Source organism: Elephas maximus, chromosome 2 (genome assembly GCF_024166365.1).
Source record: "Elephas maximus indicus isolate mEleMax1 chromosome 2, mEleMax1 primary haplotype, whole genome shotgun sequence".
In the NCBI taxonomy this organism is placed as follows: Eukaryota; Metazoa; Chordata; class Mammalia; order Proboscidea; family Elephantidae; genus Elephas; species Elephas maximus.
This window is the reverse complement of record NC_064820.1, coordinates 97,823,922-97,851,536: the sequence shown is the minus strand read 5'-3', so window position 1 is coordinate 97,851,536 and position 27,615 is coordinate 97,823,922. Positions and strand designations below refer to the sequence as shown.

Genomic DNA, 27,615 nt, shown 5'->3' with positions numbered 1-27,615 from the left:
CATCAGCTCATCCTACTTTCTTATCTTTCCCATCCTCATCTCTACTGGCCTCTCTGAGCTGCCCTGAGGCTACATAAAAAAACAAAAAACTCATTGCCATTGAGTAGATTCCAATTCATAGTGACCCTATAGCACAGAGTCCCATAGGGTTTCCAAGGAGCAGCTGGTGGATTCAAACTGCTGAACTTTTGGTAAACAGCCAAGCTCTTTAACCACTTCACCACCAGGGCTCCTCAAAACCAAACCCATTGCTGTCTATTTCGAACTCATAGTGATCCTACAGGACTACGCAGAACTGCCCCATAGGGTTTCCAAGGAGCAGCTGGTGGATTTGAACTGCTGACCTTTTGGTTAGCAGCTGTAGCTCTTAACCGCTACGCCACCAGTAAAAATATTTTCCTTTGCCAGAAGGATGGGATGTCACAGTTCTCTGCTGTCCTTGAGTCTGGCGAATCTAATCGCAGTCTTGGCTGGCAAGGGTTTTTATTAGTGACAGAGATATGTAAGTTAAATAATTCTGCCAAGTATGTGTCAATATAAAGATATAAAGTCATGCCAACAGATAGTTCTGAGTGCTAAAGGAGAAAAGGGGAGGGGTGTATACATTTTATTACTATGATTTTTAATGCTGATCCAAATTTGGGGTCTAAAGTTGATAAAGACATGATGCCTAAAGTCAAGATAACAAGAGCTCTAAAATATTTTCTTTGCTTTAACCCAAAACTATGGAGATCTCATTTAGACTCCATCTTCGGGAAAGTTGCCAGCCCTCCACTTGTAAAGTAGCAGAGGTTAGCTTTTGGTGACACTCAGCATGACTGCCACTGCAGGGCTAGGTGATAAGTTGGTAGCACAGGCAAAAGACAATTAGGGGCGATTTTCAAAGAGCTTCAGGGCCTGCAGCTGTAAGGCTCCTGTTGACTTCACAGCAGTGGTGTGTCTACATTTCTCTCTCTCACACAGTTCTAAAAACATACGCAATCAACTCTTGGCAGATTTCAGAAATCCGGTTGCCTATCTATGATCCCTCACAGCATCTGCCATTATTAACTCCTACTAGGAATGTGCATTGGCATTCTGAAATGGTACAAGTCTGGATGTTTTATTATTTCTTTCCACCTTTTCTGGATGAGAAATTCACCTTGTCTTCAAAAATGACAGATTCCCCTGCTGAACATTTCTTAAGTGGATTTTTTGGTTTGGTTTGGTTTTTAATGCAGATGTAGGTCCTTGTGTACTGAAGTCTTACTCTCTCAGAGAACAAGTCATGCATAATTATTTTTAGGATGACTAAAAGCCACTCCTTGGAAGCCCTATGGGGCAGTTCTACTCTGTCTTATAGGGTCACTATGAATCGGAATCGACTTCACAGCAATGGGTGAACAGGTAGAATCCCAAGTGTGTGAGAATGATCAAAGTGCATAAAAATGAGCAGAACAACGGGATGAAACAGAAAGCAGACGTTGAAAGGCAAATAAAAATGATAAGAAATTCCAACTGATGAAATAGTGATGGAATTAAGAAAAAAAGAGAGAATTGTCTGTGATTTTAGAAGGATACAAACAGTACCAAGCCCTGAGGTTCCCTCAATGGCACCATTCTCTAGGCCCTAACGATCACATAGTTATTTCACTTTAACGTCCATTTCTGTGGAATCCCAAACTGCAAGTGATGCTGGGAATTCCATTCAGTGGGTTCTCAGCACTGTAAGAGGTACTATGACACAATACCCATGGAAGATGTAGAAGCCATGGCCCATGATCTCAAAAGATTACACTCGGAATTACAATTTTATTTTATGTATTTATGTAGTATTTATTTATGGTAAATCCCTTTCATGGTGCTCTGAGCTCACTCTGTCAGAGTCAATGACAGTGGGAGGAGCAGGTGCATTTGACTGTAGTTCTGTTTGGCAGTAAAGTAAACTCCCTTGTGGTTGTCTCTGAACTTGTCCTTGCTGATGGAATGCAAGAGGCCTGAGTTAAAAATTTGCAGAGCTTAAGGTATTACAAAAGGATAATTTTTAGAACTATTTTTTAAAATTCTTTGAACTGTTTGAATAGATACCATAATAATGTGGCACATAAGCTGCTCATGTCACTACCTCAAGGCCTCTTCAATGCTTTTTGCTACTATTCTCCTACATAAGCATCAATCCAGCCAATGATAACCACGCTCTCTCCTGCCTTACGCCTTTGTCTATTCCTTTCTTCTGCCTGAAGAATATGAAGAGACTTTCTTCTCCCGACCCATCCAAACTCTACATTCTTTGTACCCCAGCTCTAGGCCCACATCTTTCCTGAAGCCACTCTGACCATTCTAAGCCTTCTTATTAATGACTCTGATTATTATTATTTCTGAAAATCATTACAAATAATACTAGATAGCAACTACCATCAGTACAATGAGAATAGCCAATATTTTCTGAGCACTTCTCTAGCTCGATGAGAGTAGCCAATATTTTCTGAGCACTTCTCTAGCTCCACACACTCGGCCAAGCTTTACATGTACAGTAAGTCGGTAGGTTATGAATGTCTGACTTAGGGATGACTTCACCTTGCCCTTTAATGTTATGTAAATCTGCCCTCACTTTGAAAGAATTGTACCAACCTCTACTCTCAACAAATTCTTCATCACAATCATCCAAACTTGCTGCATCATGTGCAGCTTTTAAATCATCGAAAAGGCTTCTAGCCTTTTCTCGCACTAAAAAAACCCTGTTGCTATTGAGTTGATGTCAACTCATAGTGACCCTACAGGACAGAGTAGAAGCCCCATAGGGTTTCCAAGGAACAGCTGGTGGATTTGAACTGCCGGCCTTTGGTTAGCAGCTGAGCTCTTAACCACTGTACCACTATGGTTCCTTCCTACACTAAAAAAAAAAAAAAAAAAAATTAAGCAAGGCTAAATAAGAATCTTATGCACCTGTTCCAATTTACTTACAAATTCGACTTAAAGACACACTCAGAAACAAATCTCGTTCATAACTGGGGGACTGCCTGTATTGTATTATTCAGTCCTCTCAACAATCTTAAGGCAGATACTAGTATTATCCCCATTTTTTCAGAGAGGTAAAGGTAGGCTTACAGAAATTAAGTACCTTTCTCAGTGATTCTTAGTAAGTGATAGACAACTATTGTCAGTATCATAAATCTGGTATTTAATCAATGAATCAATCATTTGTGTCTAAAGTTATTTAATTTTGCTTGTCTATCTCTAATCCTTTTTTTATTCCTTCATTTAATAAAATTTACTGAGCACTTGCTCTGTACCAGAATGTTCTATCTCCTAGGAATGAAGTAGTGAACAAAAAACAAAAGTTCCTGTTCTCAACCATACCCAAAGCCAACTCTTCAGACAGGGATTGGACTGGACTATAAGACAGAAAGTGATACTAGTGAGGAGTGAGCTTCTTGGCTCAAGTAGACACATGACACTATGTGGGTAGCTCCTGTCTGGAGGTGAGGTGAGAAGCCAGAGGAGGACAGATGCTGGCTGAATGGACACGGGGAATACAGGGTGGAAAGGAGAAGTGTGCTGTCTCATTAGGGGGAGAGCAACTAGGAGTACACAGCAAGGTGTTTATAAGTTTTTGTATGAGAGACTGACTTGATTTGCAAACTTTCACTTAAAGCACAATTAAAAAAAAAAACAAACTCCTGTCATCATGGAGCTTATGTCCTAGGGGAGGAGAGAGAGGCAATGCCTAAAGTAAATAAGTAAATGATAAATTATATTTAGTATTGGTACATTCCAAAGAGAAAAAATGAAACACGAAAGGGCATATACAATATTGGGTGGGTGGTATTTTAGACAGAGGAGCCAGGGAAGGCCGTGGTGAGATGAGTTTTGAGTTAAGGCCTGAGATTGAGAGAAGTAATCACGGGTATATTTGGAGGAAGAATATTCTAGGTAAATGCAAGAAGCATTCACAGCAATGCAAGAAGACTGGAGCATGCCTGGCATATCGAGGAACAGCAAAGAGGCCAATACAGCTGGAATGGAAGGAAGAAGGACAGCAGTAGGATATGAAGTCAAAGAGATTAAGAGAGCACTAATCTTTTAGAACTTTGGCTTTTACTCTGAATGACAGGAAAAGTAGTTAGAACGCTTTGAGCCAATGAGTGTCATGATCTGTCTTACAGTTTTCACAGGATCATTGTGGCTGCTGAGTTAAGAGAGACATCAACCAGTTAAAATACACCTGGCCCTGACCCTGCCTTCCTTCCAATCTCAACACACTGGTAGAGTAAATCCTTGAAGTGGGGTGAGGGAGACCATCTTAGAATAGACCACACTTCCACCCATCCCAAACTGTTGGAATCCTAGCTTAAGTTAAGGTTATGTGTTGGTTGGAAAGGAAGAGGTGAGACTTAAGTTGAGTTTGAGATTAAAGTTTTAAACTTCACTGACTTTTAACAACTGAATATAACCAAGAGCTACATCGTCTACCAAGATACTAATAAGGTATGTGAAAAGGAGATCAGACATAACTCATTCGAATGCTGTGGTTGGAGAGGAATAAAGACATTTTAAGTTGATACCTCACTGCATGGAGACTCCTCAGTAAATCATATACATGTATATATGTTTTCTATTGCCACAAATGTAAAACTATAAGTGAACACACTAGATCTCAATTGATGTCAAGTAAAAAAATGTTGCAGAGTTATTCAACTATACTCATGTACTGCATAGTGCCTGTTTAGGCAACGTTTGACCGCATATATGTCCATGGTTCCATAAGGTTATGAGAGAGTTCAGAAATCCCTATCGGAGAACTGGACATAGTAGATGTAACTGGACGTAGCTAACACAACAGCTTGCCACACCCAACACATGTATCTCATGTCTTTTATAAATAAAGTGATTGTACTGCCAGGCATATAATGGTACAGTATACTACAGTATCCCATATAACTGCTATATATAGGCAGACCCCGGATTACAAATGATTCCATTCCTAAATGTCTTTAAGTTGAATTTGTACTTAAATAGGAACACTTAGGTACGGTTCATATCTAATGTCAAATGTTTGTGTTAGTATATAGTATATAAAACATGTTCCCAAGGCAGTCTTTTTAACAAATGGTGATGGCATAACTGGATATCCATCTGCAAAAAAAATGAAACAAGACCCATACCTCACTCCATGCACAAAAACTAACTCAAAATGGATCAAACACCTAAATATAAAATCTAAAATGATAAAGATCATGGAAGAAAAAATAGGGACAATGTTAGGAGCCCTAATACATGGATAAACAGTATACAAAACATTATAAAGAACATAGAAGAAAAACTAGATAACTGGGAGCTCCTAAAAATCAAACACCTATGCTCATCCAAAGACTTCACCAAAAGAGTAAAAAGATTACCTACAGACTGGGAAAAAGTTTTCAACTATAACATTTCTGATCAGCGCCTGATCTCTAAAATCTACATAATACTGCAAAAACTCAACTGCAAAAAGACAAATAACCCAATTAAAAAATGGGCAAAAGATATGAATAGACATAAAGAAAACATTCGGATAGCTAACAGATATATGAGGAAATGTTCACGATCATTAGCCATTAGAGAAATGCAGATCAAAACTAAAATGAGATTTCATCTCACTCCAACAAGGCTGGCATTAATCCAAAAAACACAAAATAATAAATGTTGGAGAGGCTGTGGAGAGATTGGAACACTTACACACTGCTGGTGGGAATATCAAATGGTACAACCACTTTGGAAATCGATTTGGCACTTCCTTAAAAAGCTAGAAATAGAACTACCATATGATCCAGCAATCCCACTCCTTGGAATATATCCCAGAGAAATAAGAGCCTTTACACGAACAGATATATGCACACCCATGTTTATTGCAGCACTGTTTACAATAGCAAAAAAATGGAAGCAACCAAGGTGCCCACCAACGGATAAATGGATAAATAAATTAGGGTACATTCACACAATGGAACACTAGGCATCAATAAAGAATAGTGAGGAATCTGTGAAACATTTCATAACAGGGAGGAACCTGGAAGGCATTATGCTGAGTGAAATTAGTCAGTTGCAAAAGGACAAATATTGTATAAGACCACTATTATAAGAACTTGAGAAATAGTTTAAACTGAGAAGAAAACATCCTTTTGTGGTTATGAGAGGGGGGAGGGAGGGAAGGTGGGAGAGGGCTTTCACCAATTAGATAGTAGATAAGAACTACTTTAGGTGAGGGGAAAGACAGCACACAGTACAGGGGAGGTCAGCACAATTGGACTAAACCAAAAGCAAAGAAGTTTCCTGAATAAACTGAATGCTTTGAAGGCCAACGTAGCAGGGGCAGAGGTCTGGGGACCATGGTTTCAGGGGACATCTAAGTCAATTGGCATAATAAAATCTATTAAGAAAACATTCTGCATCCCACTTTGAAGAGTGGCGTCTTGGGTCTTAAACGCTAGCAAGCAGCAATCTAAGATGCATCAATTGGTCTCAACCCACCTGGATCAAAGGAGAATGAAGAACACCAAGGACACAAGGTGATTACGAGCCCAGGAGACAGAAATGGCCACATGAACCAGCAACTACATCATCCTGAGACCAGAAGAACTAGATGGTGCGCGGCTACAACCGATGACTGCCCTGACAGGGAACACAACAGAGAACCCCTGAGGGAGCAGGAGAGCAGTGGGATGCTGACCCCAAATTCTCATAAGACCAGACTTAATGGTCTGACTGAGACTAGAAGGACCCCGGTGTCATGGCTCCCAGATCTTCTGTTGGCCCAGGACAGGAACCATTCCCAAAGCCAACTCTTCAGACAGGGATTGGACTGGACAATGGGTTGGAGAGGGATGCTGGTGAGGAGTGAGCTTCTTGGATCAGGTGGACACTTGAGACTAGGTTGGCATGTCCTGCCTAGAGGGGAGATGAGAGGGTGGAGGGGGTTAGAAGCCAGCGAAAAGGACACGAAAAGAGAGAGTGGAGGGAGAGAGCAGGCTGTCTCATTAGGGGAAGAGTAATTGGGAGTGTGTAACAAGGTGTATATGGGTTTTTGTGTGAGAGACTGACTTGATTTGTAAACTTTCACTTAAAGCACAATAAAAAATTATTTAAAAAAAAAACACAAGGGTTAAAAAAAAAAAAGTTCCCCTTGAGTCGATTCCGACTCACAGTGACCCTATGGGACAGAGCAGAACTGCCCCACTGAGTTTCCAAGGAACACCTGATAGATCTGAACCATCAACCTTTTGGTTAGCAGCCGTAGCTCTTAAGCACTACGCCACCAGGGTTTCCATACAGTATATAGTGTACCTTTATATGCATTAAAAAAATCAAAGAAACACCTCCAGATACACTAAAATATTTTTAACATAATAAAAACCCTGAATTCAAATCTGATTTCGACTCATAGCAACCGTATTGGACAGAGTAGAACTGCCCCGTAGGGTTTCCAAGGCTGTAAATCTTCACAGAAGCAGATTTTCACATCTTTCTACCAAGGGGTGGCTGGCCGGTTAGAACCAAGAACTTTTCCGTTAGCAGCCAGAGTGCTTAACAATTGCTCCATCGAGGCTCCTTTTTAACAGAATAATACAATAATGATAGTAACAATGTTTTGATGCACATCGCAAAGTAGTGCCCACTTGTTATTATGAACCATTGTACAAACCTCTAATTTTTAATACAACAGGCTTTACGTATGGGGTGTACGTAAATAGGATGTTGGTAACCTGGGGACTGCCTGTATATAATATGCTGTTCACACAACATCCAAGTCATATAACGTCCTGTTTCACAGAACGTATCATGGATGTTAAGAGACGTATGACTGTATTTTAAATTCAGTGTTTGGACAAGTGATTTTCATAAAAAGCACAATTGGAGCTTCAAGGACAACATATACTCTTCCATTATGCCCGTGTCTGATATGCCAGTGTTCTGGGAGGCTTATGGAATATCTGAGATTGAGCAAAGAGAGGCTAAAAGAGCACCTACTAATGAAGAAAGAAAAGTGATATCCCAGGAAGACTAGTGATTTTTGCTAGAAACCCAGGTTTAATTTCCAGATGAATCCCTAAATGGCCTGCTACTCTAGAGGCTCCCCTCAATCTCTTGGGTCTCAGTTTTCCAATTTGAAACAAAAGAACAACAGAGAACACGGGTACTTGCAAAATCTACAAAAAGAATGAACGACAAAAGCAAAGTTTACAAAACTCTGTTGGCTCCTAACACAAACTACTGTTCATTTTTATAAAGTTTTAGAATAGGATCATAAAGTTCCAGAGTTAGACAGGATACTGTCTGATTACATTCATTTTACAGATGAAGAAATTCCATCCTAGTGACTCAGTAAAGGTCACACAATTAGCTAGTGGCAGATCTGTGCTTCCCAATTCTTAGTCCAAAGCTTTGTTCATGGATTATCAGATCCCATAAGTATACCTCACTCCACAGGTGATTTTGTACAAGTCTATTATTATTTGGGTTATATAGTAATAAACTTTTAACTTATTTCCTTTTACAACAGTGTACTTCAAAGAATATTTTGGCCCCAAATGAAAAGAATTAGGAAGAGTAGAAATTTGAAAAAGGAAAGTTAGTGACTTTGCAAATCAGCATCTCCAGCCTTGGTTCCTTCTTCTGCAAAATAAAGTCATTGATCCAAGATCACTACGTCAATGAGAATCTGGTAGAATGATACTTTTTTAAACTTCTGGTACATGCACTTGAATAAATAATGGCCCACGTTGTTGGAGAGAAAGGAGCAAAAAGGCAATATATGTTACGAGAGGTAGTAATCCAAAAGAGCAAAGAAAAGAAGGTTGGGCAGGGACTGGTGGCAACCGTAAATGGAAGAAGCACATTATGAGAAGTGTGGATCCCAAGAGAATCAAGCACAGGATCTCTCAGAATTCTAGATGCAAAGAACGAGAAACAAGAGGACTTCGGAACACACAACGTGTAAGAGAAAGAACAGGGCTAAAATGAATTCTATAGATGTGAGGGACAGTCATGGCAGCCAGGGAGGATTCTTGGAAAACTCACAGCGGCAAGCAGAGGGATAAGCATGGCCACAAGTATACCATGACAGAACCAGCCCCTCTCTCTCCTTCTCTCTTATAGGCCAATAAAAAGAGGCAGGTGAGAGGAACGGTGTGAGCGAGCATTAAGATTGGGGCTGTACCATAAAACAAAATGAGGCTAAACGGGCACACCAACCCAGGAGCATGGACTAGGAGGCAGGAGGCGACAGGAAAGCTGCTAATAGGGAACCCATGGTCGAGAAGGAAGAGCGCTGACATGTTGTGGGGTTGTTAACCAAGGTCATAGAAAATATGTGTACTAACTGTTTAATGAGAAGCTAGTTTTTTTTTTCTGTAAACCTTCATCTAAAGTACAATTACAAAAAAAAGATTGGGGCTGTATATGATTTTACTAATTCACACTGGTGACTTAAACAAAGCCAAATTACAACCAGATTTTACATTTTGTTTTTATTCACTTTTGCATTAAAAATGTGCATTCCATGCTTATTACGAGAGAAGGGTTCGTGACGCTATTAATGTGACCGCGCAATGTTTTTTAAGTATCAAGGGCTGAGAAAATGTGGTTTTGTTTTGGTAGAAATGAAATGACCTTTCCATTTCTCTGACTCTACTTTTCCTAATAAAATGTTTGATTTATATGTTTCAGAGGCATAAAAAAACAAACACCGTGGATTCTATCCAAACAATAAAGTACTAAATTATAGTGTACTAAGAGAAACCTATGAGTTGCAAAACTCTCTGGCTTTCATCATTTATACGTAAATAACATACTGAAGCACAAAAGAGGAGGACATAATGAGGATTTTACAAGTTTAAGAAAAACTTAGATAATAAAATACAGTAAGTTCAGAAAACTTGGAGCACATGATTCAGAGGCACACATCCTTAAGATACATATTGACTTTGTACATCATGGCTGCATCAAGCTACTTTAACATTTTCCTGATAATTTAATTTTGAAGTGGAGCTCACGGGTAAAGACCAGGACAGCGATGGGGTGTTAGTTTTACTACTGTCAACAGGAACCTGTCGATCTTCACTGACTGATAACATATTATTTCATTTTACTCAAGATTGTACACACCCAAAGCCATATTTGGGGCCCTGCTGGCACAGTGGTTAAGTGTTTGGCTACTAACCAAAAGGTTGGCAGTTTGAATCCACTAGCCATTCCTTAGAAACCCTATGGGGCAGTTCTACTCTGTCCTACAGGGTCACTGTGAGTTGGAATTGACTCGACGGCAATGGGTTTGATTTGGTTTTTAAAGCCATATTGTCACTGGTAAGAGATAAGAAAGCTCCCACCCTACCCCCCAGGCCAGTATGTATTTGGAAATAAAAAGTATTTTTGTGGATATTTCCTCAAAATATTAGGACTGGTTAGGAAATAACCAAATATGCAAGTGTACAAAATTCAAGTAAAACTGTAAAATTTCTGCATATTTTTTCCCCCTTTAATGGCTATTTAATTGGGTTTTTAGGAAGAAGAAAGCAAACCTTTAAGATACAATGAACGAGATTCACTGAATAAAAGACAGCAAAAGGCTATTACAGAAAATAGTGCTCGGAAACTGGGTTTCTACACACAGAAGAACGAAGTGGACTCCTGCTGCACACCATATATGAATATTAACTCAAAATGGATCAATGACCTAAATATAAGAACTAAACCATAAAACTCTTAGAAAACATAAGGATAAATTTCAAGACTTTGCATTTGGCAAGGAATTCTTAGACATGAAAATAAAAGCACAATCAACAAAAGAAAAAAGAAATTGGGTTCCATAAAAAAAATTTTTTTGTGCATCAAAGAACATTATGAAAAAAAAAAAAAAAGGACACCAAGAAGGTGAAAAGCCATCCTGCAAAATGGCAGAAAATATTTGGAAATCATATATCTGATAAGGTTTTGCTATCCTGAACATACAGAATATATAAAGAATTTCTACAGCTAAACAACAAAAAAGACAAGCAACCCAATTAAAAAAAAAAAAAAAGAGCAAAGGACTTGAAAAGACATTTTACCAAAGAAGGACTACGAATGGCCAATAAGCACATGAAAAGATGCTCAAAACCATTAGCTATCAGAAGAATGAAAATCAAAACCAAAATGAGATACCACTTCATACTCACTAGGATGACTATTATAAAAAGACCAAAAACAAAACAAACAGAAAAAAGAAGTGCAAGGATGTGGAAAAATTGGAACCCTACTCCATTGCTGGTGGAAATGTAAAATGGTGCAGCAGCTGTGGAAAACATTTTGGTGGTTCCTTAAAAAGTTAAACACAGCATTACCATAAAAACCAGTGGTTCCACTGAGGTATATCCCCAAAGGACATGAAAGCAGGGACTAAAACAGACATCTGTACACCGATGTCCACGCACTACTGTTCACGATAGCCAAGAGATGGAAACAACCCCAGTGTTCATCAACAGAAAAACGGATAAGCAAAATGTGGGATATTCACACGACAGAATATTATTCAGCCATAAAGAGAAATGAAGTTCTGATACCTGCTATGGCATGATTGAACCTTGAAAGCATTACAGTGGGTGAAATTACTCAGACACAAAAAGACAAATATTGTATGATCTCATTATATGAAATACCCAAAATGGGCAACAGCATAAAGACCAAAGTAGATTACTAGCTACCAGGGGGTGGGGGGAGGGGAAAATGGAGAGGCATTGCTTAACGGGTACTGCATTTCTGTCTGCGGTGATAAAAAATTTGGGACTAGTTAGTGGTGATAATTACACAACATGGTGAATGTAAACTGTATGCTTAAAAATGGTTAAAATGGCAATTTTTGTGTCATATATATTTTATGACTAAAAAATAAAAAAAAGGCTATGACAGAAAGTCACATTTCTTAAAAGTATCTCATAGGAATATAATATGATCACCCACAGGGATAATCACTTTTCTTAAATTTGTTCCAGGCGTGCATATTTCTGAAGACTCTGAGAAATGTAAAGCATTATCAAATGCATTATTAATCCTACGAAATTAGTAATAATAACTTATTACTACTAATATAAACACTACGGTAACAATATAACAAAGAAGCAGATTCCTCATGGAATTGGAAACACCTGACTAAATTTTCGTACAGGCATGAACAGTGAAAGGAAGCATCCCTGCACAACTTCCCTTTTATTTATACAGTGATTATTCCTGGAGAGTGGACAACTTAAAAACACATTATCAGTTATTAGATAACATTTACGACTGGTATAAAATTCATTTATTAAGACTCTAGCTCCTCCAGCTCACTGCAATAGCTATGGCTGTGCTGCCAGAACTTGGAGGTGAAAAGTATTTGATGAAAATATCAGAACTGAATTTATTGTATTTTCATTTGCCTATCAATATTCCTTGAACACTGAGAAAAAAAAAATTCATCTAAAAGGACTTCCTTCTGACATATGATCAGGTCACTAATACAAGTCTAGTAATTAGATTAAACAATTCTAGTAAATTTCTTTCCTCATTATTCTACTCAAGATTCACCAACTTTGCTAGTGCTAGAAGAGGAGATAAGTACTCACCACAGCAAATCTTCAGTACAGACTGCTGCAACGACATCAACCACAACAGTCTGCACATACATGTGAAGACGAGAGAAAGCAGAGAAGCAAAAGGGAGGCAATAATTTTTCCAGCACCAATTTCCTCACTTCATTTTAGGAGACCCAGGCACATTTGGGACAACTGCTCCCTGCATTAAACACGGCCAGTGAATCCAGTTTCCCTTCTCTTAGTAATTCCATTACCTCAGTTAGTGCTAATAAGGAGTGCTGCTGGTATAGTGGTTAAGCGCTCAGCTGCTAACCAAAAGGTTGGCAGTTCAAACCCACCAGCTGCTCCGTGGAAGAAAGCTTTGGTAGTCTGCTTCCAAAAAGATTACAGCCTTGGAAACCCTATGGAGCAGTTCTGCTCTGTGCTGTAGGGTTGCTATGAGTCAGAATCGACTCAACTTGGCAATGGGTAGTTAGTGCTAAGTTTTCATTGTGACTTGTCTTCACACAGCAGCCATTAAGTGGAGAAAAGTAAAACCAGAGACTTCTAGTGCTTTCTAGAAATGTTAAAGGCATTTTTCATCTGCTGCCATGTCTCACTTCAGTTGACATTCACTGAAAGATAATATGTGTTGGGGATACCAGAAAACAGTGACATGCATAGATATGATAGTGTTCCAGGGGTTTGGAAAACCCATTCAATCTGGCCTGTTTAGAGGCTATTCAGTTCAGTGCATATGGCCTCTCTGAATGCCCTTTTCAAGCAATCAACATAGCAAAAACTTTAAGAAGTTTACCTCTTCTTTAAGAACCATGATTTTACCAATGTTCTTCCTAAATAAAACCCTAAATATCACATACCAAATTAAATATTACCTACTTAGAAAAGTTGGCTCTCTTCTCACGATGCCTGATTTTATGACTATTTTATAATGAGAGTTGCCATAACTGACCAAGTATCTGAAGTGTTTCTCCTAAATGTTGCACAACACTAGTTATGGAACAAAGGACCAAATATCACCAGTAGATTTTACGTCTACGTCACATATACTATTATCTATACATTGAGGTCTTGTTGCCAAATAAGATCACTGCGTTGCCAGCTTCATGAATGTGGCCTGTGCACCATTAGCATTCTGAACAGGATGAATAATCAGCAATTAGAGGAACGCTGCTCGCTGATTTCAGCTATGGAGGTCCGAAGCTCAGAGGTATTTGTTCCTATGGAAATTATCTTAAATGCACTTGCAATTATGGTGTCATACTAGGGGCAGGGGAAAGGCAGTTGATGTTAAAGTATACCTAGTGTGTGTCAGAAATTTTAATATGTATATATTTTTAGGTACTTTCCACAGATACACTGTAAGATATTAAATAATGTGCCTAAGACCACAAAGTTAAAATTGAGTAGGACAGGATTTGTATTCCAAGGTACTTCCCACTTGCTATACCATGCTATTTCTCAAACTAAAGGGAACATTATTTAAAATGCTTGCAGATGGAAAAAAAGTGACATGAAATTGACTTATTCTGAAGGATGAAGACAGAACTTCCAGGATTTATCTCTCTAAACAGGTTGTTGTTGTCGTTTAAAGTTCAGTCTACACTCCCATTCATGCCATTTAAAAATTTTTTTCCCCCAGAGAAATCTTAGTTGACATTTTTTTAATCCACATTCTAAGAAGGCTGACCTATTTCCTGGAATAGTAACCTTTTGGAACCTGTCTCTCCGGCTGCTCTTCTGTGTAGACAGTCTGATTTTCCTATTGTTTTATTTCCATTTTGTCAAATAGGTATGTGGTCATTCTGTAGCCAGAATATGATTTCTAAATCTCAATCTTCAATAGATACATTACAGATGCTCTGATACACACACACACAGTTCTCTCTCATTAATTCATTCTAGGTGATAATCAAGACATAAAGAGCACCTTATTGGTTAACCTTAAGATGTTGAAGCAAACTCCACTGAGGTGAGCCCCACATTAACTGCTACTTTTTCTCTTTGGGGAATTTGCCAGTTCTTAGTGAGTTTTAATTGCTTGCTTATTCTACTGTACCGACAGTCCAACATAAAAGAATGTTACAGAGAAATATGCACATAGAGTATTTACATACATAAAATGTACTCCTCCCCCTCTCCCCACCGAATTCTTGAATAATACAAGAAAAAAACAATAAATGTTAAAAACAAAACAAAACAAAACAATGTTAGGCCCTGGAAAAAAATGTAAATTAATTGCTACGGCAAAAGAATGTGGTTTACCAGGTAAAAACTGGTCACAAACTAGTATTTGTCTTGTTTTCCCAAAACTATTTTATAGAAGAGGTATGTGTCTTGACTATTTTAACTTTTGTAGGTTTGTCATCTCAAGCATTAGATCTTTTCACAGGTAGAGGACCACAGAGTCCAGCAAAGGCATGCCACAAGGTTACAATGCAAAAAAAAAAAAAAATCAAACATTGCACAGAAGAAAACTTTATAAATGGAAAAAATCATGGGGTAAGAAACTAAAAGACAGAATGAATTAGGCCAGGAGAAATGGAAGGACCTGTTTTGGAAGGAAGGAAACAGGCATCAAAAAGTAGTCTGTTTAGACCTCTTAGTACTGAAACTGCATTCATGGGAGATATTTAGTGGCAGGTCAGACACCGACCCTGTTATCTAGAGAACCCAGTTCACAGAAAGTAAAAATCCTGCATCTGTCTAAAAAGCCCTGCCTGGCTAGTCAATAGGCTAATGAGAAGGCAATGTTAGATGCTGCTATTTATTGTCAAATGGAGTAAAACGTTCATTGCATGAAAACACAAAGTTGTTTCACCAGCCCAGATTCTACTGAACACAGGCAGAGCGGCAGGACCTGATCAAGACAATATAAATACGCCTCCTTGTTTTAGCTTCTGTGTATTTATTTTGTAAAGCTTTAGAAATGTTCGGGATGTTTTTAAAGAGCACAGGAAGCATTCATCTGTTTTTCTGACTCACTCTACAAAACAAGTATAGTGATCATTTTTCACTGAACTTGACATGGATCTGGGACAAATCCATGACACAACCCCAACATTCCCTGACTTCTACATATTTATCCCAGGGTTTTCTGGGAAGATTGCCTTTCCACCGTTCATGAATAGCTCAGGTACTGTCTCCAATGGAAACAAAGTGACTTTTCTTATTACTGTTGGCTGTTGGAAAGCAGTTGCAAAGGGAGTGCCTTGAAACAATTAGCCCTCTGTAACTGATTATTTAACAATGTGTATTTCCCAAGAGCTATTTATCCTCAAAAGGAAGCAGCCAAGACTAAGTGTGTATTGAATCTAAGCAGACACCTGCACCTAACCCCTCTGGCTGCTGAATGGGAATTCTCACAGAAGGTAATTAAAGGGGGAATTATTAATTTGTTTCTATGTTCCATTTGAAATGGACTCTGTACCTTTGCATGAGCAAAGAAACATGTTTCGTCTCTCATGATACCACAAGGATCATTTTTCATGTAAGAAAATCCCTTCACAAAAAATGGCTTTAGGTTTTTTTTTTTAATTGTGGTAAATATATATGTAAAAAAAAAAATTCACCATTTTAACATTCTCCCCATGTACATTATTCAGTGACATACATTAATGTTTATCATGTTGTTCAACTGTCACCATTATCTATTTCCAAATTTTTCCATCACCCTTAACAGCAGCTCAGTGTCTCTTAAGCAATGAGTCTCCCTGCGTGCCCCCCCTCCCCCACCGCCCCAGCCATCCCTGGGAACCACTAATAAACTTTGGTCTCTATACACCTGAAGATGCCTTTAGTTTGAAAGCTGAAATTGAACAAACACCAAGAACAGAGACATGGCAAGTAAGGAGAGATGGAACTAAGGGAGGAAAAGAAAAAGAGGGAGAAAATGAGAGAGGGATGGAGGGAAGAAGAGAGGAGAAAGGGAGACAAAGAAGGAGAGGAGGAGGGAGAGAACGAAGAAAGAGGGAAAAGCAGGGTTTTTCTGTATAAGAAAAATGCTTTATATGTTCAAGGCACTTTGGTGGCCACCAAAGAACAATTAAAAGGAAAAAAAAACAAGAAGGAGAAGGGGAAGAGAAAGGGGATGGCAAGCAGGAAGGGGAAGGAGAGGAAGAGGAAAAGAAGAGGAAGAAGAAACCATTCCTGCCTCTGAGTCACTTATTTCCCAGTACTTAGCAGTTTAAGACATGGAGCTAGGATTGGAAATGATTTTAGCCAGCTGATCCTTCAGTTTGAATACAGATTATATATTTTTAGCTACACGTTCCATGTTGTGACTCCTTCCCTGAAATAGGGAATGATTAAAAAAACTGCCATGGAACATACCGAGACCAGATGCTTATGTAAATGAACATGTAGAAGTCAGTTACAAGATGTTCAAATGAGACTCTGGAGAATGCAGTCTCATGGCCAGGGTGGGATAACCCGACAAGCAAGGTACACGTGGACTTCCTCGTGCATATTTACTAACCTGTAGAAAATAATTTCACCTGTTTCTCGCCACATCAAAATAAAAGAAACCCATGTGAAATTGTTCACTATAGATTAGTAAGTAAATGCAAGTAAGCCCGTGCGTACCTTTCTTACTGGTTCATCTGCCCCTGCTCACGACTGGCATAATGAGAAGTGTCACACCCCACACGGTGTGAAGTTCTGCTCCCTTGCCAGCTTATGCATTCAAAAAAAATGCATTCCAGTTTTTGGAAAGCTGCTTCTATGTATGTGAACCTTCTCCAAAAACTTATTTTCTAGCATCTCCAAGAAATTCTGGCCTGTTGCTGCTGGTTATCTTCATTATCTTACATGGGATTCCCTACATGTAAGAAGATTGTCAGTGAAATTTTGTCAGAGTACATGCGAGAGAACTCTAGAAGACCTGAAGTAAATGCTGTTTGTCAGTCTAACAATGACTGGTTCGACCTAAAAATAGTACTTTAAAAGAAAATAATTACAGCTCGGAGTAATATGCAAAATATATAACTTTTGTGGCACAGGCACTGACCAATCAGAATGGATGCACATCTAAGTGCTAGAACAGGGAACTGGAGGCTTCCTACTGAAATCAGGAATTAGCCTCGTAGCTTCTGGAGGTCCGGAATGCTGGGAGAGAGGCCTAAATAGCTGGGAAACTGGATCACATGCAGGGGGTTGGGGCAGTAGCTATTTCTGTATTAAAATTACTGATAGGGTCCTACCAGTGCCTGCCATCTGAGTATCAGCCTTGATGATTACCCCTCACCAATCATTACACAAGTCAAGATATACCTGGAACTACACAGTTGAAGAAAGTTGAGATCTATAAGTATTACCATGAAGCCACTTAGAAATGTCATATTCAACTCATTTATTATTATTATTTTTTTAAGATATGCATTAAGAAAATCAAATATTGGGTTAATAGATCAGGAATGAAAAAAAAATTAGACATAGTCCTTTATAAATTTCTTATAGATAATATAGAGGCATATGGTTATACAGTGGATCCCAAGGATATTCATAATAAGCTACTGTCACAGTGAAGAAGTTCCCTGGTGGTTTGCCAATAGCTATCCTTGGCCTTGTTCAAACATATCAATGAACAACAGAAAAGATAAAGCATGTTTAGTGGACATCTGCTGCTTTTGCCTGCCTAGTACTATTGTCCTTTTCTATTGGTGAAAAAAATCCTTTCTTCTGGTGGGAATTCTATGTCATGTGGTTTTTGTGAAATCAGCTCCACTCTTTCCACAGTTAAAGTCTGCTCATGACCCAGGCCTGGCCAGAGTATCTGTCACCATTTGATTGGTTCCTGGAGAGTTTAAGACCCAAGTTGGGGGCAATCCAATTTCTCCACAGGGTTTTTCTGTTGAAGAATAAGCTCTTTCCTGCTGGGGTTGGTAACCTGGTAGGAGGTGAGTCTTGCGTTGGTGGAGGCCACCATGCTCAGTGCACTCGGAAATCCTGTTGAGGAAATAGAGCTCCGAGGCTATTGGAATTTGAGATTAAACAAACCAAATAACAGATGCCGTGGAGTCAATTCCAAATCATGGTGACCCGATGTGTTCCATAGGGTTTTCAATGGCTGATATTTATATTGGTCCATGAAACACAATACAATGCTCACCAATCTCCTTTCTTTACAAATTTCCACAAAAGCTCAACAACCTTTTCCGTGAATATGTGGTCTGATAGGTTACCTTGGCTGCCATTATAGTCTTAAGGTTTAAAATTATTTTATTAATGCGTACTGGTTCAATAACAGAGCCCTAGTGGTGCTCTGTTATTATTTTTTTTAGTGGTGCAGTGGTTAAGAGCTTGGGGCTAACCAAAACGTCATCAGTTGGAATTCACCAGCCACTCCTTGGAAACCCTATGGGGCAGTTCTACTCTGTCCTACAGGGTCACTATGAGTAGGAATCGACTTGATGGCAAAGGGTTGATTCAATAATAAATTGAAGGTTTCCAACCTCCATTGCATGCCACTGATTTCTAAGCACTCCATTTCTTGACCATCTTTCAACTCATCATAGTCTAAGTTACTTACTTTCTGCCTAGAAACTGCTCCATACCTTTTACTATTTTTTACTTGAAGCTTTCAACCCACTGTCTCTCAGCAAATGGCCTTGCTTCCTGCCTTTCAGGAAAAAGAAAGGGCAATAGATGAAAATGCCATCAACTTCCCACTCTTTCTTAAGTCCAGATTAGTTTGTCACGTCCATCAATCCTTCCTTCTTCTCCCCCCAGCCTCTGAGAAAGAAACATCTCTACTCCTCCCTCAAATAACGCTCCACCACCTCTTCCGTGTTTTTTTCTGTCTCTTCCAAGACATTCCCCTGACAATCAAGTCTTTTCTCCAATTGCTAGTTTCTCCCTTCTTTGTTGGTACTTCCATAACAAGTTGAAAAACAAACAAAAATCTCCTCTTGAATCAAACAACCTCTCTTCTTAAACTATTTCTTTCTGCTTCCTCCATTAAACTTCTTAAAAAAAAAAATGACTCTTCGTGTACAGAGTCCTGTACAGTAGCTTTATACTCGTTATGCCATTTAATTAAGTCACACTATAATCCTAAGTAGTATTTATCTTCATTTCACAGATGAGGAAGCAGAATTCAATAAGTAGCCATGACTCCACTGAGGTCAGTAGAGGCTAGCAGGGTTAGGATCATGTTCCACTAGACCAGTGGTTCTCACACTGTGGTTTCCAGACCTGCATCACCCAGACAGTTATTAGAAATGCAAATTCTCAGACCCCATCCCAAACCAACTGTATCAGAAACTCTGGGGGTAGAGCCCAACAATCTGTGTTGTAACAAGCCCTCCATGTGGTTGTGATGCATGTTACAGTTTGGGAACCACTACACTAGACCACACTGTTCCTCTGTTCCTATTTGACTTCTCGGCAACACTTGACAGAGTTAGACATCACTTCCTTTTGAAGCTTTCTTTTCCACCAGCTTCAAACTTTCCTATTCTTGTTCTTCCTAACTCTCTGATAACATATTCACAATCTCTTTCTTTAGCCCTCTCCCTAAACCTAGTTATTAAAACATCCCACAAACCTGTCCTCTACTGTCTATTCCCAGGTGCAACGCTTGAACATTTATAGTCTGGAATATGACAAGAGCCTACTAGCGGTTCCTCCTGCATAGAGCTGCCCTTCTTTTCAACACACCTTCCTAAAGGTTTCCAGTTATCCTTCCGAAGAGTAGATATAAACATGTCACTTCCATGCTGACAAAATGTGAAACAAAACAAACACAACTTTGATGGCTCCCTATTGCCTAAAGGCTGAAGTTTAACATTCCAAGTGTGATAACATGCTTTCTGTCTCATCTTCTTCCACTTCCTTTCTAACTGCAAAGTCCTTCTTCCCCCCTCTTAACCCTATGCTTAATCCAGCAGCCTGGACAACTAGAACTGTTCTCTCTGCCTGAGAAACCCATCTCTAACCATATACTCATCATTTATTTAATAAACACAAAAGAGTACCTGTTTCAGGTGCCACAAACTTAGAGGCTGGGCAGGTAAAATGAATGAATTAAGTATATCAGGTGTAACGTGAGGCCAAATGCCCCATCTAAAGGGGGCAGCATCTTCAGGACATGAAAATTGTTGCCATGCAAGTATTGTTTTTAAGGATAACTCAAAATCTCAGATTTTTATTTGAAATTTCTCAATTTAAAAAATTGGCAGCTAAGATTGTAAAACTCTAAAATGCTCTGCTGTGTATTACTGTGTCTCAACCAAGTAAAGTACATCTCTAGGCTGTCAGATTGGACCTGGATCTAATTTCTACTAGGCCCTAGGGATTAAAAAGTGACTAAGACAGGGCCTGTGGCCTGAGTGGTTCATCTTTGGGGCTCGGCTCAAATGCTAACACTGGCAGGATTAAACAGTCCCTTCACTCAACTTTCACAACACTTGGTTTACATCGTACCTGCCACAGTATATTATTACAGCTAATTGCCTCTTTTCTTCCTTGAATCAGGAGATCCCTGAGGAGCTGAGGAGCAAAGGCTGTCACTTCATCCTTGTACTGGCAGCACTAGCACACTGCCTGGCACGTAGTAGGTGCTCAATTATATCTACATGTATATAGAGATGTTTTGTGTGTGTATGTATATAAGTATTTGTGTGTGTGTACACACATATATCCTGATGGTGCAATGGTTAAGCACTTGGCTGCTAACCAAAAGGTTGGCAATTTGAACCTACCAGCTCCTCTATGGAAGAAGGACATGGTGATCTGCTCCCTAAAAGATTTTAAAAAAGTAAAAGAAAGCCCATTGCCATTGAGTCTATTCTGACTCATAGTGACCCTATAGGACAGAGTAGAGCTGCCCCATAGGGTTTCCAAGGAATGGCTGATGGATTTGAACTGCTGACCTTTTGGTTAGCAGCCAAGCTCTTTAACCACTATGCCACCAGGGCCTCCCCTTAAAGATTATAGCCTAGGAAACCCTGTGAGGCAGTTCTACTCTGTCACATGACATCACTATGAGTCAGAAAGGACTTCATGGCAACCAACAATGTATACACACATATATATATACACTGATATATACATATATATTTATATCAACTTAATTCCAAACTTGTAAATTATTTTGTATTTTTCTTCTCCTAAATTAATATTATACTTTGATTGGGCCCCCTCATGTAAGCTTTGATCTCACTCAAGAGTTTATCTCCTAAAAAGCAAATTTAAATATACTTTTAGTCATACTTCACTTGTATACTATAATCCTAAACATACGTACACATTGTCATTGAGTTGAGTCTAACTCACAGGGACCCTATAGGACAGAGTAGCACTGACCCATAGGGTTTCCAAGACTGTAAGTTTTTAAGAAAGCAGATCAGCACATCTTTCTCCCATGGGGCAGCTGGCGGGTCTGAACCACTGACCTACTGGTTAGCAGCTGAGCATTTAACCACAACATTACCAGGACTCCTAAATATATATAACCATACATATTTTTTCTACATGTGCTGCTTGCAAGATGGCAGTAAAAATGAGGACTTCTTAGAGAGTTTCGTAAAGCCAAGAAATTATTTTAGTCTAGGACAGACTTTTTCAAAGGAAAATGTGTTCATTTGTTCCATTTGTTAATTTCAGGATGCAACTTTTTTTTCCATTTAACAAAAGCACTAAAAAAAGTCAGCTTTAATTTCTACTACAGTTACATAATTTCTAGTTTTACTACCCAAGCATTCTCGCAAAACTAATTTAAGCTGGGCACTGCCGAATTTGGGAGATGTCAGCCATTTTTCAGTGAACCCAAAGGCTCTCGTTTCACTAAGCACCACGCTTAAGAGGAGACTGCCTGAACTCACTGTCTATTTCACGCATCAATTTATATAACTTCTAGACACAGTCACAGTCCAAATATGTGCATAGGTCCTATACTGCTGCCACCTCCAAAGTCTATAAACGTCGACCTTGCAGAAAAAGAAATAGCTTTTTCTAGTTACTTGTACATGTCAAAATGAAGAAGAGTCAATATTTTGTCTTCCCTGTCTGTATAATGAGTAAGCTAGGATATCAGCCACATCTCAGAGTTAAAGATTTAACCCCCAATCATTTTATTCCCAAACTCTTTATGTTTAGCTCCCAATCATTTATTTTATGACTCTTTGCAATGTTATTGTGTGCACAAATTCACCTATGTGTGAGCACTTTATTGTCTACAATGAAAAATCCACGTCCTGTGTTCATTAGGATGAATGTGTATCATTAATAACTGAACTAAGCCTTACCTGCAGACTGTTGAAAATGACAAAGAGGACTAACATCCAGAAGTGTCTGTAAGCCATGTGAAGTCCTCCCCAAATCCATGTCATAGAAATCAGGGCGAAGAGATATAAAACCAGTGGAATTTCTAGAAATCATAAAAAAAAGAAGAATTTTTGAGCTTTACAATACTGCATAGTCACACATACACACAAAAATATTTTTGGCTCCTTTCTGTGATACTGCATATGCTTAAGTACCCATTTTAAAAGAACAACCTTGGAAATCCCATTCTTGTGCCAGAGAAGAGAAAGCACATTGCTGAGTCCACATTCTTTCTCTTCTGTAAATGGGTTTTCTGGTAGGTAAGGGGGTGGGGAAGGATGAGAACTGTTCCTCTCCTAGACTACCACCTACTGGACCATTCAGGAAGTGCCACAGACAACTACAAAGATGAACTATTTTAATCCCAGTGGAACAGTAGATATGTAAATCTTAAAAAAGTGCTCCATCAGAAAACTGTAGGCAGAAAGGTGCTCTTGATATTAGTATATTCCCACCCAATATTTTTTTTAATTTATTTTACTTATTTTTGTTTAAAATAAACACAGCAGAACATACACATATTCAACAATTTCCACATGTATAGTTTAGTGACATTAATTATATTCTTCAAATTGTGCAACCATGTCACCTTGTTTTTACAAATTGTTTCTCCCCCATTAATATAAATTCACTGCCCCCTAAGCTTCCTATCTAATCTTTTGAGTTGCTGTAGTCAATTTAATCTCACACAGATTGTTCTTTAAAAGAGCACAATGCACAAGGCAGACATTCTTTACTGATTAAGTTAAACTACTATTTGGTTTAAGGAAGACTTCAGAGGATATTTTTGGTTTAGTGTTTAAAAATTATCTACGGGCCATAGTTCCAGGGGTTCATGATATAAAAAGTTTTTTGTATGATGGAAAAACATGTATTCATCTTCTTTCTCTGCCTGAGAACACATCAATATTAATAGCTCAGGTTAACAGCAGAGATGAATTGACTAATTCACGACCGTCAATGCTAAGCTTATTCTACCCATCATTTTCTCCGGCAATTTGTTTCAGTAGTTTCCAGAACAGATTTCTTCAAGGCCAAGGGATTCCATTATCCTTTCCATTTTTTTCTATTTGGAATTTTCTTCGATATTTGGGTCTTAAAGATGGGATTTTAATATTTAAGTGACAAGTTATATAAGATTTAGAAAGTAAATCAGATCTTATCAACCACAAATGAAACTCATTTTCAAACTGCTGAAAGGCCATGCCAACTGACAATTCTCATAATAGACCTCAAAGTACATATTTACCCACTGTCACCAATTAGCACTTAAAATTCACATGCACAGGATATTTGAACAGTTAAATAAAACATTACCAAACTGTAAATTTTATTTTGAAGCAATCTGAAACTTACAGAAGAGTTGTTTGGCAACAAAGTATGGCACAACAAACTTGTACCAAACAGTTGAAAACTGCCCATCTGATTCCGCATCACCCCCTGAATATTTTATATGTATTTCCTATAAGACATCCCCCCCGACCCCCATGTAAGCACAATACAGCCATCACACCAGGTAACTAAGAGTACTGCATTACTACCATCCACAAATCCCATTTAAGATTCATTAATTACCCCAGTAATTTCCTTAGTAGCATTAGGGTTCAGTTTAGAACCATTCCTTGCACGGTAGATATGTCTCTGTAGCCTCCTTTAATCCCATGGTTCCTCTGTGTGCCCTTGACTTTCACGACACTGGCACTTTTGAAGATTCCTGGCCAGCTTTTCTTGCAGAGCGTACTTAAACTTGAGTTTGTCTGATGCTTTCCCATGAGATTTAGATAATAAGCTTTTGCAGAAGTATCACAGAAAGTATTCTGTGCTCTTCTCACTGCAGTCTACTGAACGGCATAAGATTTCAATTTGTCCCATTACTGAGAACGTGCATTTTGGTCACTTGATTAAGTAGTGACTGCAGAGATTCTCTACCGTGAAGCTAGCCTTTTTCTCTTTGTAGTTAACAAGTATCTTCTGTGACATTACTTTGAAACTACTGTAAATATCTTTTTCCTTATCAAATGTTTGATTTATTCATTTATTTTTATCATATGAACTTAGGGATTCCTATCCTATTTAATGGATTAAGATTCATTATTGTTATTATTTGTTTTGATATCCAGAATGTCCTTGGTTTGGTTAGTGGTTAGTGTCTTTGTTATGCCATCATTCTGCATGTACTTCCCTGCTTTTTGGCTCAACAAGATATTGGAAGCTCACCTTATATTTTCCCTTTCCCAGTCTTGGTTTCTGTTAGGGGAGAATGGTATTTAGAAACCAAGAGCTGGGAACTAGATGTGCTCATTGCTATTGAGGTATTGCTACTCCCAGTCCCTTCTAGTAGACAGAGTTAGAGAGTATATGTATGTACACATATGTATACACACACACACACGCACGTTTCTATATCAATCTCTAAATAATGAAAATCATTAGTTCCGACCAATACTTCCAATTCCTATCCAATGCCACAGGGTTAACTCTAGTTGTCTCCCTTTCCATACTTATAGCTCCCTATCTGTTAGTGAGAAATCGTTTTCTCATTATTCTTAATCTATTTGATCAGCACCCCCATATGTAACCAATCTTTTATTGTTGTTATCCCCTCCCCTACACAGATGCCCTCCTCAACTCACTTAGGATTGCACATCTCATGCCAGGCTTCACCCCACCACTCACACGGATGTCCTCTTCACAGTGACTGATCGGGCTCTTACACCCCATGCCTGACACCTTCCCTGTGCATGCATACCTTGCTCTGTATCAAGTAACAGCTGCAGGGTTGAATTCAGGAAGGCAAGGCATGCAAAAGGACCAATACGAGACGGTAAAGAAAGGAAAGGAGAAACGAGAAGAGGAAGGGGCAACGGGTATTTTTTTGAGATGAGAGAAGGCTTTAAAAAGAGGCTGTGCTGGTATCTTTTTCAGATACACCCTTCATAAAAAAATACACAAATTTTCTGAGTTATTATTATAATTGCAAAAGAGAAAATAAGAATAAAAATATAAGGAAAAGTTTATATAGATGAATAATTCCTTGGTCATTAATGCTTTGCAGCAAGACAGGGGAAGGTATATTAAAATTTATTTAATTTTTATAAAAATTCATTTTTGTTTAGAACAATGATGCATCTGTGAAACATTTCATAACATGGAGGAATCTGGAAGGCATTATGATGAGTGAAATTAGTCAGTTGCAAAAGGGCAAATATTGTGTAAGACCACTATTATAAGAACTCGAGAAATACTTTAAACAGAGAAGAAAATATTCTTTGATGGTTACGAGAAGGGGGGAGGGAGGGAGGGAGGGAGGGAGAGGGGTATTCACTAAGTAGATAGTAGATAAGAACTACTTTAGGTGAGGGGAAAGACAACACATAATATAGGAGAGGTCAGCACAACTGGACTGAACCAAAAGCTAAGAAGTTTCCTGAATAAACTGAATGCTTCGAAGGCCAGCGCAACAGGGGCGGGGGTTTAGGGACCGTGGTTTCAGGGGACATCTAAGTCAATTGGTATAATAAAATCTATTAAGAAAACATTCTGCATCCCACTTTGGTGAGTGGCTTCTGGGGTCTTAAATGCTAGCAAGCAGCCACCTAAGATGCATCAACTGGTCTCAAGCCACCTGGAGCAAAGGAGAATGAAGAACACAAAGGCACAAGGTAATTATGAGCCCAAGAGACAGAAAGGACCACATAAACCAGAGACTCCATCAGCTTGAGACCAGAAGAACTAGATGGTGCCTGGCTACAACAGATGACTGCCCTGACAGGGAATGCAACAGAGAACCCCTGAGGGAGTAGGAGAGCAGTGGGATGCAGACCCCAAATTCTCATAAAAAGACCAGAGCAAATGGTCTGAATGAGACTAGAAGGACCCCAGAGGTCATGGTCCCCAGATCTTCTGTTAACCCAAGACAGGAACCATTCCCACAGCCAACTCTTCAGACACAGACTGGTCTATGGGATAGAAAATGATACTGGTGAAGAATGAGATTCATGGATCAAGTAGACACATAATACTCTGTCGGTATCTCCTGTCTGGAGGGGAGATGAGAGGGCAGAGAGGGCCAGAAGCTGACTGAATAGACTTGAAAATGGACAGTGGAGGGAAGGAGTGTACTTGTCTCATTGAGGGGAGAGCAATTAGGAGTATATAGCAAGATGTATATAAATTTTTGTATGAGAGACTGACTTGATTTGTACACTTTCACTTAAAGCACAATAAAAATTAATTAAAAGAATTATTTTTTGTTTAATGACATCATGCAACTTCATAAAGGTCGAGAGGACTCATTTTTACTTCTGACAAAATAATATTTAGGAAACTGCCTAAATTCACAAAGTTTTGCAAAGATTAGGTATCAAGTCTGGCAATTGTTCTCTTTGCTCCCACTGTGTAAGTACAAAATTCTATTTATGGCTCTTGCAGAGTACAAAGGGACATGCACATTTTATATGAACAAGAAGGAAGCAATCTTTCAAAATTTGGCCTGTATGGTCCTCTAAGTGCCTAGAGCCAAGCACACCAAAAGCAACTGCTTTGTGTTCACAAAGCTTAGTGGAAAAGCCAAGAGAGCATGTCAGGACTGACTGGAAACACCTATGGGCCATGGTTTTCTGGAACTCCGCAGAAAAGCGTGGTAGGTTGGCACCCTATATCACAACCCTTGCGTGGAAGAGAGCCAGTCATGAACAACTCAGTGGACGAACAACAGACCCCAGGTTGG

General features: G+C 38.9%; 1 protein-coding gene across 1 annotated transcript in view; it reads right to left on the bottom strand.

Moving 5' to 3' along the window:
• Window positions 1–27,615, bottom strand: part of ADGRV1 (adhesion G protein-coupled receptor V1) — a 677,468-nt gene that overhangs the window by 56,794 nt on the left and 593,059 nt on the right. The window contains exon 87 of the mRNA XM_049867518.1: window positions 22,808–22,929. Within this exon, the coding sequence (XP_049723475.1) occupies window positions 22,808–22,929 (122 nt within the window). The remainder of the gene's footprint in view (window positions 1–22,807; window positions 22,930–27,615) is intronic.